The sequence below is a fragment of the Equus quagga genome, chromosome 10 (assembly GCF_021613505.1).
Source record: "Equus quagga isolate Etosha38 chromosome 10, UCLA_HA_Equagga_1.0, whole genome shotgun sequence".
In the NCBI taxonomy this organism is placed as follows: Eukaryota; Metazoa; Chordata; class Mammalia; order Perissodactyla; family Equidae; genus Equus; species Equus quagga.
The window spans coordinates 40852426-40867089 of NC_060276.1; the positions used below are offsets into that span (position 1 = coordinate 40852426).

General features: G+C 40.8%; 1 protein-coding gene across 1 annotated transcript; it reads left to right on the plus strand.

Moving 5' to 3' along the window:
* The first annotated feature begins 446 nt into the window (after positions 1-446).
* LOC124245713 (protein BEX1) lies at positions 447-2062 on the plus strand. The gene is made up of 3 exons (XM_046673370.1): positions 447-575; positions 999-1079; positions 1425-2062. Exon 3 carries the CDS (start codon positions 1430-1432, stop codon positions 1814-1816), a length of 387 nt encoding a protein of 128 aa, XP_046529326.1. The 5' UTR covers positions 447-575; positions 999-1079; positions 1425-1429; the 3' UTR covers positions 1817-2062.
* The last annotated feature ends 12602 nt before the right edge of the window (positions 2063-14664 follow it).

Genomic DNA, 14664 nt, shown 5'->3' on the forward strand with positions numbered 1-14664 from the left:
AGCTTTCAGCATCACTGCAACACCCAGTGCCACAGTACGCCAACCAACAGAGGGCAAACGGGTGATGTGGTTCCCTGACCGGGAAAGAACTGGCGGGCACCGTGGAATCCAGCGTGTGAAATCTCAACCACTAGATCACAACTATGCATTTCAGTGGAAGGAAAATGGAGGCCAGGCGTAGCAGAAAAGACAGCAGGTGGAAGGAGGCTTATCCTGGGAGCAGAGGAGGGGAAGAGGCAAGTCCCCAGAGAAGTGGCCATGGCCAACAGGCCCCTGAGAAGATCCTGGCCTTCCAGCCTGGGAGAGGCCCAGGAATTCACAAAGGAGGGAGCGCATCAGGGCATCAGAGCCCAGGCTGGCGCTGTTCGAAGGGACGTGGGGGGCCGGCGAGCTACGCGGACCCGCAGACCCGGCGCGGCCGCTGGGCGGGGCTGCTCCCGGCGACGGAGGCCTCACGTGACCGGCGCCGCCGACTCGCGCGCCCCGCTCCCGCGTCGAGCCCGGCGTCGCTCGCCCCCTTCTCGGTCCCTGCTGCCGGGGGCGGCCACGAAGAGTAGGAGGCGGAGGGGGAGCAGGTAAGGGACCCGCCGGGGTTCCCTGCGGTGGGTGCGGGAGGGCGGCCGCGGCCTGCGGACCCTCTCGGGGTCCAGCTGCCCCAGGCGGAGGTGCGCAGAGCCCGCAGCCCCCACGCCCCCCGCGGCCCCGCGTTGGGCTGCAGACCTTGCGGGGAGGGCTGCGCGGCCTGAGGCGACAGCCTTCGGAAACCTGCCTCTCGCATCGCCAAAAGCTTTTGCGACACCCCGCCGCCCTTCCTCCTTGCTGTAGAAAATGGTGGTCCGCGTCGGGGGTGGGGGGACGCAAGGGGGAATGGCTGGCGCGGGTGGCTGGTTGGGGGCCAGGGGGAAGCGGCCGGGGGTGGCGGGGGGCGCCGATGGCTCGACTGCCGCAGCTCCCGCCCCGCTGCCCCCACCCGGCCGCCCCCACCCGGCCCTCTGCAGGTCTGCAGCTCTGAGGGTCGCGGCGGCGCACTCGCGGCGAGAATCGGACAGAGGAGGAGACGACGGCAAGGATAGGCCCAGGTCGGCGCGGGCGCGGGCGCGGGGAGCGTGTGGGAAGCTCTGAGACCCCAAGTCCTCCCCTCAACCGCGTCCTCCATTTTGGTGTCGCAGGGGCCTGGGGAGGGATCGGCAGGGAAAATGGTGGGTTTGGGGCGGGGGAGGGGAGAGGAGCGAGAGGGACGGGGGAGAGCTCGGGCTGGGGGCCCCCTAGAGGGCGCAGCTAGCCGCTTAGGTGGGAAAAATGAAATTTCGAAAACTCTTGGGACTCCTGGGCTCTGAATTGCGAAAGGTGCGTAGTAGGGCCTCTGTCCTCGGTGCTGATCAGCGCTCAAGAAAATAATCCCTTCTCTTGTCTCCTGCCCCTAGGAGCAATGGCGTCCAAAGAGGAGCAAGCAGTAAAAAACCTCAACATGGAAAATGCCAACCAGGAAAATGAAAAAAAGGATGAAAAGGAACACGATGCTAGTAAAGGAGAGCCCTTGGCCCTCCCTTTGGAAGCTGGTGAATGCTGTGTGCCTAGAGGAAATCGTAGACGGTTCCGTGTTAGGCAGCCCATCCTGCAATATAGATGGGACATGACCCAGAGGCTTGGAGAGCCACAGGCAAGGATGAGAGAAGAGAATATGGAAAGGATTGGGGAGGAGGTGAGACAGCTGAGGGAAAAGCTGAGGGAAAAGCAGTTGAGTCATAGTTTGCGGGCAGTTAGCACTGACCCCCCTCACCATGACCATCATGATGAGTTTTGCCTTATGCCTTGAATCCTGATGTTTTCCCTGACGTTAATAGGGAGACACCTGCTTCCTAAACTTACATGTTCGTGATGTACCTTTGTTGTAAACCTTTTGGTGTCATTCATTTCTGGTGGGTCTCCTATTACCAGCTTCTAACTGAATGTTGTGTTTTTGACCCAGTCTGTAAGTTTCTGTCAGCAGGGAAGTTTTACCTATTGCATGGAAAGATGCTCATTATATATTGTGAAGTTAATAAAGCAGTTTAAAAAAACATTCTCTGTATTCTTTTTTACTTCGTCTTATATATTCTATATATGGACACAGTCTAAGAGTATATAAAGCATAAAGTTAAAGTGTTCATCTCTTTATGATAGTAAGATGAATAATTTTGACTTATATTTTCTTTTTCAAAACTGAACACATTATTTAATGAAGGAGCTTGATCACCTGATAACAGTAATGTGATCACTTACTAAACACTGTGACAGAATCTCCTTTTTAGCTTTCTCCTGGGTCTTTTATTTAAAAGTATAAACCTAATGATAAGAGACAAATCTCTTTAAAAATCGTATCTATTAGCAAGATTAAGATAATAATTACCTCCCAGGGCCACTGTGTGTGCTTGAGGCACTAGGTTTGTGAGCTTTCACCAAACTCTTGTTCCTACTGGCATATGCATGACCCAACCCTTCAGATATTCCCGTCAGCTATTTGGGGAAGTTCCCAAAGCCAGGTCTTCCCTATGCTCACAAGTCCAGTAGGCTAAGGAGTAGGTAGTTGCATTAGTCTGTTGCTGTGCCCCATTCCCATCCTACCCCGGGTATTGATGTTCAGGAATCCTCAAGGTGAGGAAAGTCTCACTGATTTCTCTGGAACTCCCAATAAACTGAATCTTTACTCTCTTTTATAAAAGTGTGGATAAACCCCCTCTCCCTGTTTAGCTTCATGGAGAGACCTTGTCTCTCTGGTTCTCTCTTTCCTTAGGTGTAGTTCTCTCCCAAGAAACCTCCCTGGTTCGTTAGACTAGACAAGATGTGTGAGGAACACAGCTCACTTTCAATCTGAGAAAGTCTCACCTCACACCAGCCCCCTGAAACCTGTGAATGTAAAGAATTACCCAAGGGGCTGGACCAGTGGCATAGTGGTTAAGTTCACTTGCTCTGCTTTGGTGCCCGGGGTTTGCTGGTTTGGATTCTGGGTGTGGACTTGCACACCACTCATCAAGCCATGCTGTGACAGCATCCCACATAGAAGAGCTAGAAGGACTTACAACTAGAATATACAACTATGTACTGGGCCTTTGGGGAGAGGAAAAAAAAGAGGAAGATTGGTAACATGTTAGCTCAGGGCCAATCTGCCTCACACACACAAAAATATCCACTAAAAAAGAAAAAAGAATTACCCTGTATTGAGTTGGATGCCAGAAGATCATGTCAGTGAATTCAGTGGATACTCAGATATAGAGAGATTTATGAGAAGTCCATTGGAGGACTATTGGGTTTAAGTGTCCCACTAGAACTTGGGAAATAAAGTTGCCTTGGAGTGTGCTAAGTAGGTGAAATAAATGTCATGTATGAAGACAGTTTTTTGTAGAAATAAACTTAGAAGTTAGGATTCTAGAACAAAAGTTGCCAACGACAGCCCATGAACCAAAACTAAACTACTGATTATTTTATTGGCCAATGAGCTAAGAATAAATTTTACATTTTTAATGGTTGAAAAACTGAAGAATATTTTGTGAAATGTAAAAATTATATGAAATTCAAATTTTGGTGTCCATAAATAAAGTTTTATTGGAATACAGCCATACTTATTAATTTACATAATGTTTATGGCTGGTTTTGCACTGCAATGGCAGAGTTGAGTAGTTGTGAAAGAAACAGTATGGCCCACCTGCAAAGCCTACATATTTATTTTCTGGCCCTAACAGAAAAAATTTGCCAACCTCTGTTCTAGACTATAACATCACAATAGCACTTAGGAAACCAAAGGGAAAAGCGGATAGGCAGGTGAAAACATCATGTAACACAGCAAACTCCAGATATCATGAATCAGATGCCTAAGCAATTCCAAAGCCCTCCCTCCTCTAGGTACTTGAGACACAAGGCACATTCATGCAAAACAGGTTTTTAAAGAGAAAGGCTAAAGTTGAAAAGGCAGGAAAACAGATGAACAGAGAGGCTTATGCCCTACCATACTTCTTACTCTCAACTGCCAGTGTTAGCACCAGTTTCTATGGAAAACAGAAGTATTCTGGCTTCATTGGCCTAAGGACATTTAGCAGTTCCTTCATGAAGAGAAACTGGAAGGTCACATGTGAATCCGTGGCATATCGTGATAGAAGATTAGACATGCATATGCCCTGAAAAATGTACATCTCTTGAGTCTAGGCTGATCCAAGTTGCCCTGTCAACCTCAGAGAAGGATGGGTTTAGGATTCTAGCTTCTGGAGAGAAAGCCTTCTACTAACTGGCTTCCCTTGGTTCTTAACAGAATGTTTGGATCTGAAAAGGCATCTGAGGGAGTAGCATGCAAGTGGTCAGGCTCCACGTAAAATGCGCAGGCAAAAAGCAACCAGCATAATGTGAACAAAAGGCAGTAAGGGAACAGGGCATGAGATTCCCTTGGGGGGAGCAGCCATATTTTTGGTTCTGGCTGCGTTTGCATATTTATGTCATTTCTATATGTTAGGGGTGAGCCTCCTTTTCTTCCTCAGAATAGCCATTCTCCACAAAAGGATAGACAAATTCCTCCCATAAATACCTAAAAGTCGAGCAAAGAGAAGGCAATGAGATAAGGGGGTGTGCCCTGGTTGTCAAAGAAAAAGGATGTTCAAGAAAGAGGTTTGAGCTGTAGCTATGGATTGGACCATTGGAACTTTGGCATATCATGTTCATCTAGTAGATAATTAGTGAATGAAAAACTGAATAAGATAAGTATGGATCTAGTGGTATTCAGCAAATGATTAACAAATATACATATTTGAATTCTTATGTATTTCTAACAAAATTGAGATAATTCAGATAATATCTCATGATTTTTGAATAAAAATAATTAGCTTTTTTTCTTAAAAAATTCAAGTCCATTGAAGGAAATTCAGAAAATAAACTTAAGGGCCACTTTGTGACCAAAGAAAACAGTGCAGTTTGAACTTTCTAGTCAGAGGCAGAGCATGGAGAGTACACAGATACTGGACTTTTCCAGGAAGTCCAGGTGGCATAGGAAATGCACTTTGGTTAGAAGTGAAATAAAACCTTCATGATGAATCATCATTTAAAACATCAAGCCACATTTATGCTTCAAATGAAAATGGAGTAACAGAGACTGGATTTACCTCCCTAACTGAAACAACTAAAACTTGGACAAAATATATGAAACAACAGTTTTCAGTTATTGAACATCAGACAGTGGAGGGCAAAGTTCCCTGAGAAAGGGAAACAAATACATGAGCCTTCTGATTGCCCCCAGCTCACTGTGTATTTTAGGATTTATAACATGTGGAAGCAAAATGTGTATCAATAATAGCACAAAGGCCAGGTGAGGGGGAATGGAAGGACGCAATTTTAAAGTTCTTCGTCTACATATTGATATCACTTGAAGGTAGATTCTGAAATGTATATTATAAACCTTAAAACAACCATGAAAGAAGTCGTAGCTAATATGCCAACATATGAGATAAAATGGAATCTTCAAAATACTCAATCAAAACATGTTAGAGGAAAAAGAGAACAAAGAATAGATGAGACAAATGGAAACAAACAGCAAAATGGTTGATTTAAACCCAAACCTATCAATATCAATAATCACATTAATCTAAATGGTTTAAACACTTCAATTATAAAGCAGAGATTGTCAGATTGTATAGAAAGGGAAGACACAAATACATGCTGCCTATAAGAATGCTATTTTAAATTTAAAGATACAAATTGATTACAAGTAAAAGAATGGAAAAAGATAATCTTTTTTTTTTTTAGATTTTATTTATTTTTTCCTTTTTCTCCCCAAAGCCCCCCAGTACATAGCTGTATATTCTTCTTGTGGGTCCTTCTAGTTGTGGCATGTGGGACGCTGCCTGAGTGTGGCTTGATGAGCAGTGCCCTGTCGGCGCCCAGGATTGGAACCAATGAAACACTGGGCCGCCTGCAGTGGAGCGCGTGAACTTAACCACTCAGCCACGGGGCCAGCCCTGAAAAAGATAATCTTAACATCAATCAAAACAAAACTTGAGTGACTAGATCAATGTCGGATACAATAAACTTCATAGCAAAGAATAATACCAGGGATATTATGATTATAGAAAGTCATTACATAATCTTAAATGGTGAGTTTGTCAAGAGCATAGAACAATCCTAAGCATTCACATATTACAGTGCTTCAAAATACATGAAGCAAAAACTGATAGAACTGCAAGGAGAAACAGACAAAACTACAATTACCACTCAGAGATTTCAGTACCTTCTCTAAAAAATTGATAGAACAAGTAGACAGAAAATCGGCAAGTACATATAAGGCTTGAACAACACTATGAACCAAATTATCTAGTTGACAGTTGTGGAACTTGCCACCAACAACAGTAGAATGTACATTTGCTCCACATGCACATGGAACATTTACCAAGATAGTCCATATTTAGGGCCATAAAATAAGTCTCAATGATGTTAACAGGATTCAAATCATAAAATTCATGTTCTCTGAGCACAATAAAATTAAATGAGAAACTAATAACAGAAAGATCTCTGGAAAATACCCAAATATTTAAATTAACATCAAATAACACATGTCTAAATAACCCAAAAGAGAAATCAAAACAGAAATTGTAAGGTACTTTGAACTGAGTGAAAATGAAAATTCAAAATACGATAATTTGTGAGATGTGGCAAAAGAAGTTCTCAAGGGGAAATGTATAGCACTAAATATATATATTAGAATTGAAGAAAGCCCTATAGCTATTAAATAAATGAAATGTTTATTCAAAACACTTACTCAAAAGACAACTCTAGGTTGAGATTGCTTTATTGGTAATTCTACCAAACATTTAAGAATGACATAGGGCTGGCCCAGTGGCGCAGCGGTTAAGTGTGCACACTCTGCTTCTCAGCGGCCTGGGGTTCACCGGTTCACATCCTGGGTGCGGACATGGCACCACTTGGCACACCATGCTGTGGTAGGCGTCCCACATATAAAGTAGAGGAAGATAGTTACGGATGTGAGCTCAGGGCCAGGCTTCCTCAGCAAAAAGAGGAGGACTGGCTGTAGTTGGCTCAGGGCTAATCTTCCTCAGAAAAAAAAAAAAAAAAGAATGACATAACACCCATTCTATGCAAACTGTTTCAGAAAATTTAAGAGAAGGGAATGGTTCCCAACTCACCCTACAAGGCTAGAATTACCCAGATATCTAACCAATTATATTACAAGAAAAGTTAACTACAAACCAATCTTCTTAATGGATAGATATGCAAAAATTCTTAAAAAAACTTTAGTAAAACTGAATCCAAATATATATGAAAAATACAATGTGCCATGACCCAGTAAGGTTTATCCCAAGGATTCAAGGTACGGTTAACATTTGAAAATCATTGTAATTCACCACATTAACATGAAAGAGAAAAACGATATGATCATCTCAATGGAGAACAAAAAGTTTACTAAAATTAAAAAATCCATTACCAATTAAAATACTCAGCAATCAGGTATAGAAGAGACCTTCCTCAACCTAATAAGACTCATTTACAAAAAACATACATAATTATGTGTGCCTGAAGATTAAATGTTTTCCACCTAAGATGAGAAACAAGGCAAAAACTGAACAAATTAGATTCAACATTGTATTAGAGGTTCTAGCCAGTACAATAAGATAAGAAAAAGAAATAAAAGTCATACAGATTACAAAGGAAGAAATAGAACAATCTCTTTTTATAAAAAACATAATTGTCTATGTAGAACATCCTATGTAACGTACAAAAAGCTACTAGAGCTAATAAGTGAGTTTAGAAAGGTTGCAGGATACAAGATCAATATACAAATTTAGTTGTATTTCTTGTTTTTTGAGACTGCTGTAAACAATTACCATAAACCTGGTGACTCAAAAGAACCCATACATTTATTCTCTCATAGTTCTGTAGGTCAGAAGTCCAAATCATGGTATCAGCAGTGCTATGTTTTCTCTGAAGGCTCTAGGGAAGAATCCTTCCCTACCTCTTCCAGCTTCTGGTGGCCCTAGGCATTCCTTGGCATGTGGAAGCATACCTCCAATTTCTGCTTCTCTGTGTGACTCTTTGTGTGTGCTTTCTAGCTCTTCAAAGGATATACTCATTGAATTTAGGGCCCACCCTAATACAGTATGATCTCATCTCAATTCTTAACTAATTACATCTGTAAAGACTCTATTTACAAATAAGGTCACATTCTGAGGTGCTGGGCGAACATGAATTTTAGGAGAAAATATTCAGCCTTCTACAAGCAATGAACAGCCAGATTAAAATTTAAAACAATATCATTTACAACAGCATCAGAAATATGAAATAATTAGGGATAAATTTGACAAAAGAGGTTCAAAACTTGCACACTGAAAACCACAAAACATTGACATAAAATAAATCCCAGTATTTTTTATAGAAATTGACAATCTGATTCTAAAATTTATATTAAAAAGTCCAAAGAACTGAGAATAGCAGAAACAACTTTGAAAAGAGGAACCCTTTAAAGGACTTACTTTAAAGGTACAGTAATCAAAACAGTGTGGTATTGGTGTAAAATAGATAAACTGATCAATGGAATAGAATAGAGAGTCAAGAAATAGAAATACATATATGCTTTTGACAAAGATTCCAAGGCAGTTCAATGGAAGAATAAACACTCTTTTCAGCAATTGGTGTTGGAGTAATTGGTTCCAGTTGATCCTTTCTCAATGATCATCATCATCATCATCATAATTAGAAGAACTGTATCTTACATCATATACAAGGGTTGAGTCAAACTGTATCATAGACCTAAATGTAAGAGGTAAAACAAAATTTCTAGAAGAAAACGTAGAAGAAACTCTTAGAGACCTTAAGGTGGCAAAAAATTTTTAAATTAGAACCCAAACACACAACTAACAGAAAGCAAATCAATATACTGGATTTTATCAAAATGTAGCCTTTTTTCTCTTCAAAAGACACTTTTGAGAGGGTCAGCCCCGTGGCCAAGTGGTTAAAGTTCTGTGCGCTCTGCTTCCACAGCCCAGGTTCTCTGGGTTCAGATCCTGGGCGCAGACCTACTCCACTCATCAGCCATGCTGTGGTGGCATCCTACAGACAAAATAGAGGAAGATTGGCATAGATGTTAGCTCAGTGTTAATCTTCCTCAAGCAAAAAAAGAGGAAGATTGGCAATGGATGTTAGCTCAGGGCGAATCTTCCTCACCAAAAAAAGAAAGAAAGAAAGAAAGACATTTTTGATTATCAGAGATGGATAGAGACAAGTTGGCAGAAATCTCAAGACTCCTATTTCCAACAATAAATAAGTACACATGCTAAGAGAGTACAAGTGTCTTGCCTGAAAGCCACACAGCTGAGAAGCTTCAGGGCCTCAACCAGACCTGAGCTGTATCTGAATTTATCAAACAGCAAAAATCTGACCTGCAGACTTTCAGCTCTGGACAAGATGGAGCAACCTCATCCCTTCCATGCCTTTCTTCTTACAACTGAAAAACTGTAGACACAAGACAACAAATAAGTATACAAAGACACTGGAAGACAGAAAGACAAAGACGGACTGCCTAGAGACCTTTAGGCTTGCTTGAACGACAGAGCAGCGAATCCCTTTAGTTTCCTTATTATCTCCCATATATCCTGGACATGGCACTCACTGAAAAAGCCTCCAATCAGAAACATCCACCAGTCACGGGCAATAAAAGCTCCGAGAAAAACTTGTTTCCCATACCAACAGACCAAGAAAATGGTTAAGAGAAGAGAAAACATTTTTGCCGATAAGTACCATATTCTAGAAAAATGCCAAAAGAAAAACTGACTCCTTCCCAATCTTGCAGTTTTTCTGGGGGCTGGGGGCAGGGGCAAGAGAGAGCTGATCTTTCATCTCATTCCACTGCCTACCACGTGGAAGCAGGTAACATCTCTCTGATTCTCTAGCCCAGATACTGTTGGCAGAACTGAAAGAGAGCTAGTTAACCTCTGCCAGGAGGACGCAGACGGTGCCCTGACTACCTTTCCAGAGTAGTGTCAGATGGGTCCAATGGCAAACTGAGCCTCTACTCCTACCCAACAGCAACAAGATTTAATGAGGCTATGCAAGGTTGGGCCAGTCACCACTAGGTTTCATCTCCTCCTCAGTTCCACAGGATCTAGTGGGAAGCTGAGTCTGTACCTCCACCTGGCATCAAGGAGTCATTCAAGGGGTGGGAGGTGGAGTTGGTTGGCACCCAGCTTTCCCCTTCTCCTCCCTTGGTGTGAGCAATATCAAACAGGAAGTTGAGCCACCCTGCAGCAATCAGCCGGTGTCAGTCAGCCCTCTCGTAGCACCATCCTTGGTGGAAACTGAGCCCAGCAGAGAGCTCATCTTATATCCCTACTTGGAGGCTAAGGAGATGGTGACAGTTGATGCCCACAGTTGATGGTAACATGTTAGCTCAGGGCCAATCTTGCTCACCAGAAACAAAAAATCCACTAAAAAAAAATAATTACCCTGTATTGAGTTGGATGCCCCACTTTTGCCAAGAAAGTGTCAGCAGGGCCAAAGGGGAAGCTGAACTTCCGTGCCACACATCTGCAATGATGCAGTGTGAACCAGCCCTGAATTTTTGCTGCGGTGAGGTCAGCAGGACCCAGGGTGAAGCTAAACATACACACCCTCCCAGTGCTGATGCTACACCTCAACAGGGGACCTGCCTGTGAGAAATATGATCAAATAGGCTCCACGGTCCCATAATAACCAAAGTGTCCAGCATATATTCAGACTGAAAACGGTAAACAGTTAGCCATTGATGATTAAGTAGCTAGTAACTAACGTTTTTTTGCAATTACTGTTTATAGCTTTTAGTTGTTTACCCACCCATTTTTAACTCTGCTGTTTAGGCACTATGCTATCTGACTCCCACTAGGTTCCTATAGATAATGTCTCCCTGATGCCTGGGTCACCATGGTAATGGGTGTTTGAGCTGTTTTTCAGGAATTAGAACCCCTTGTCCACTTCAGGCTGGTTGAGACCACCAACCCATCAACTGGGCCCATGCAGATGTCCGACAAGTGACCTTTCGACATCAAGAGGCTAAAAACTCCACCCTCCGATCATGCTAACGCCACCATTTTGTGAACGTGTCTTATGAAGAGGCACGAAGTCTGACTACACTTGAGCAGATCATCAATTACCTCACCTCTTCTCACCTGCAATCGTCTATCTCCACATTTCGGACCACCTTGCCGCCCACCCCATAAATATCCCTGAGTCCCCATTTTCTGGGAGGCGGATTTGAGATTCACTCTCCAATTTCCTCACTTGGCTGCCTTGTGATTAAACTCTCTCTGTGCTGCAGTCTTGTCTCAGTGTTTGGCTTTCTGGGCGATGGGTGAAAACCAACCTGGTTCGGTAACAAAACCTGTGCACAAATGTTCAAAACAAGTTTATATTTAATAACCAAAAGGTGAAAACAACCCAAATGTTCTCCAACAGGTGATTGATTAAACAGTCTGTGGTACATCCATATCATGGAATACTACTCAGCGATAAAAATGAATGAACTATTGATGTACATAACAATTGGACAGATCTTAAGGAAATTGTGCTGTCCAAAAAAAACACCCTCTCAAATGGTACATCCAATTATATAACATTCTTAAACAGCAGTTATAGAGATGGAGTTTAGTGGTTGCCAGAGGTTAGGAGGGGAGGAGGGAAAGAGGTGACTGTGGCTATAAAAGGGTAGAATCAGGGATCACTCATGTATCTTGTCTGTAGTGGTAGTCATACAAATCTACACATGTGACAAACTTGCATAGAACTAAATACATAAACACACACACACACGCAAGTGAGTTCATGTGGAAGTGGTGAAATCTGAATAAGGTCAACTGATTATAGCTATGTCAGTTTCCTGGTTGTGACATTGTTACTATAGTTATGCAAACATTACCATTGGGGGAAACTGGGCAAATGGTACAAGGGATCTCTATGGTATTCATTTTTGTTTTAATAACAGCTTTATTAAGATATAACACATATACAACAAAATTCACCCATTTAAAGTGTAGAATTCAAAACATTTTACATATTCACAGGTATGTACAACCAACATCACCATAAATTTTAAAGCATTTTCATCACCTCAATAAAAACGTCTTACTACTTAACTGTGATTCCTATCCCCTCACCTCCTGAAGTTCTAACCAACCACTAATTTTCTTCATGTCTCTATGGATTTGCCAATTCTGAACATTTCATATGCATGGAATCATATAATATGTGGTCTTTGTGATTGACCTTTTGCACTTAGCTCAAGGTTATCTTTATTGTAGCATGTACAGTACTTCATTTCTTTTAATAGATGAATAATATTTAATTGTATGGCTATAGCACATATTGTTTATCCACTTATCAGTTAAAGGACATTTGGATTGTTTCACATTTTGGTTATTATGAACAGTGTTGGTAAAAACATTCATATACAAGTTTTTGTGTGGACATCTATTTTCATTTTTCCTGGGTAGATATCGAAGAGTGGAATTGCTAGGTCAAACGGTAATTCTGTGTCTAAAGTTATAAGGAATGGCCAGACCATTTTCCGAAGCGGCTTTAACATTTTACATCTGATATTTACATTTTACCATCATTCTATGAGGGCTCTGATTTTTCCACATCCTGGTCAACATTTGCTATTATCTGACTTTTTTTTATTATAGTTATCCTAAGATATGTGAAGTTGCATCTCCTCATGGTTTTGCTATGCATTTTACTGATGATTAATAAAGTCGAGCTATTTTTGATGGGCTTATTGCCCATTTGCATATCTTCTTTTTAGAATTGACTATTAGGATGCTTTGAACATTTTTTTATTTTTGCTTTTTACTGTGGTAAAATATACATAACATAATTTGATTACCATTTTAACTATTTTTAGGTGTATAGTTCAGTGCCATTAGGTACATTCACATTGTTGTGCAACCATCACCATTATCTATCTCCACATCTTTTTCATCATTCCAAACTAAAATTCTGTACCCATCAAACAATAGCTCTCCAGTCTTACTTACCCCAAGCCCCTAGTAATCACTATTCTATTTTCTGTATCTATGAATTTGACTATTCTAAGTACCCCATATAAGAGAAATCATATAATATTTGTTTTTTTTGTGCCTGACTTATTTCACTTAGCATAATATCTTCAAGGTCCATCCATGTTGAAGCATGTGTAAGACTCTTATTCCTTTTTAAGGCTGAATAATATCTCATTGCATGTGTATACCACATTTTCTTTATCCATTCATCTGTCGATGGACATTTGTATTGTTTCCACATTTTGGGTATTGTGAATAATGCTGTTATGAATACTGGTGTACAAATATCTGAGTCTCTGTTTTCAAGTTTTTGGGGAATATACCTGGAGGTGGAATTGCTGGATCATATGGTAATTTTATACATAATTTTTTTTTGAGGAGCCCTCATGTTGTTTTCCACAGTGGCTACTCCATATTATATTCTTACTAGCAAAGCACAAGGGTCCCAATTTTACCACACCCTGGCCAACACTTGTTATTTTTTGTTATTTATTTATTTTATAATAGTAGTGCAAAGTTATATCTCATTGTGGTTTTAATTGGATTTCCCTAATGACTAGTGAAGTTGAGCACTTTTCATGTGCTTATTGGCCATTTGTACATCTTCTTTGGATATCTATTCCAATCCTTTCCTCATTTTTGAATTGCGTTGTTTGTTTTTTTGCTTTTGAGTTGAAGGATTTCTTTATATTCTAGATATTAATCTTTTATTATGTGTATGATTTGTAAATATCTTCTCTCACTCCATGAGTTGCTTTTTTGATATATATCGATAGTGTCTTTTGATGCAGAAAGTTTTCACTTTTGATGATGTCCAATTTATCCATTTTTCTGGTTACCTGTGCTTTTGGTGGCATATACAAGAAACCACTGTCAAATCCAATGATGTGAACCTTTCTCCTTATGTTTTCTTCTAAAAATTTTATAATTTTAGATCTGATGTCTAGATCTTTAGTCCATTTTGAGTTAATTTTTGTACATGGTGTCAAGTAAGGTGCCAACTTCATTCTTTTGTATTCGATATTCAGATTTCTCAACACTATTTGTTGAAAAGACTGCCCTCTCCCCATTGAATGGTCTTGGCACCCTTGTCAAAATTCATTTGACTTATGTGCAAGAGTTTATTTCTGGGCTCTCCATGCCATTCCATTGGTCTATATGTCTCTCTTTATGCCAGTACCACACTGTTTGATTACTGTAGCTTTGTAGCAAGTTTTGAAATCAGAAAGTGTGAGTCTTCCAAATTTGGTCTTCTATTTCAAGGTTGTTTCGGATATTTTGAGTCCCTGGAGATTCCATATGAATTTTAAGATGGATTTTTCTATACCTGCAAAAAACTTCATTGGGATTTTGATACCGAGTTGAATCTGTAAATTGCTTTGGGTATTGACATCTTAACAATAGTCTTCCATTCCATGAACACAAGATGCCTTTCCATTTATTTGGCTTCTTTCATTTCTTTCAGCAATGTTTTGTAGTTTTCAGTGTAAAAGTGTTTTATGACTTTGGTTACATTTATACCAAAATATTTTATTGTTTTTGAAGCTATTGTTAAGAAATTGTTCTCTTAATTTTTTTTCCCAAGATTGTTCAAGTTGGTGTATAGAAA

What these genes read in the sequence shown, in the direction of transcription:
- LOC124245713 (XM_046673370.1), top strand. Translation starts at nt 1,430, where the DNA reads ATGGCGTCCAAAGAGGAGCAAGCAGTAAAAAACCTCAACATGGAAAAT.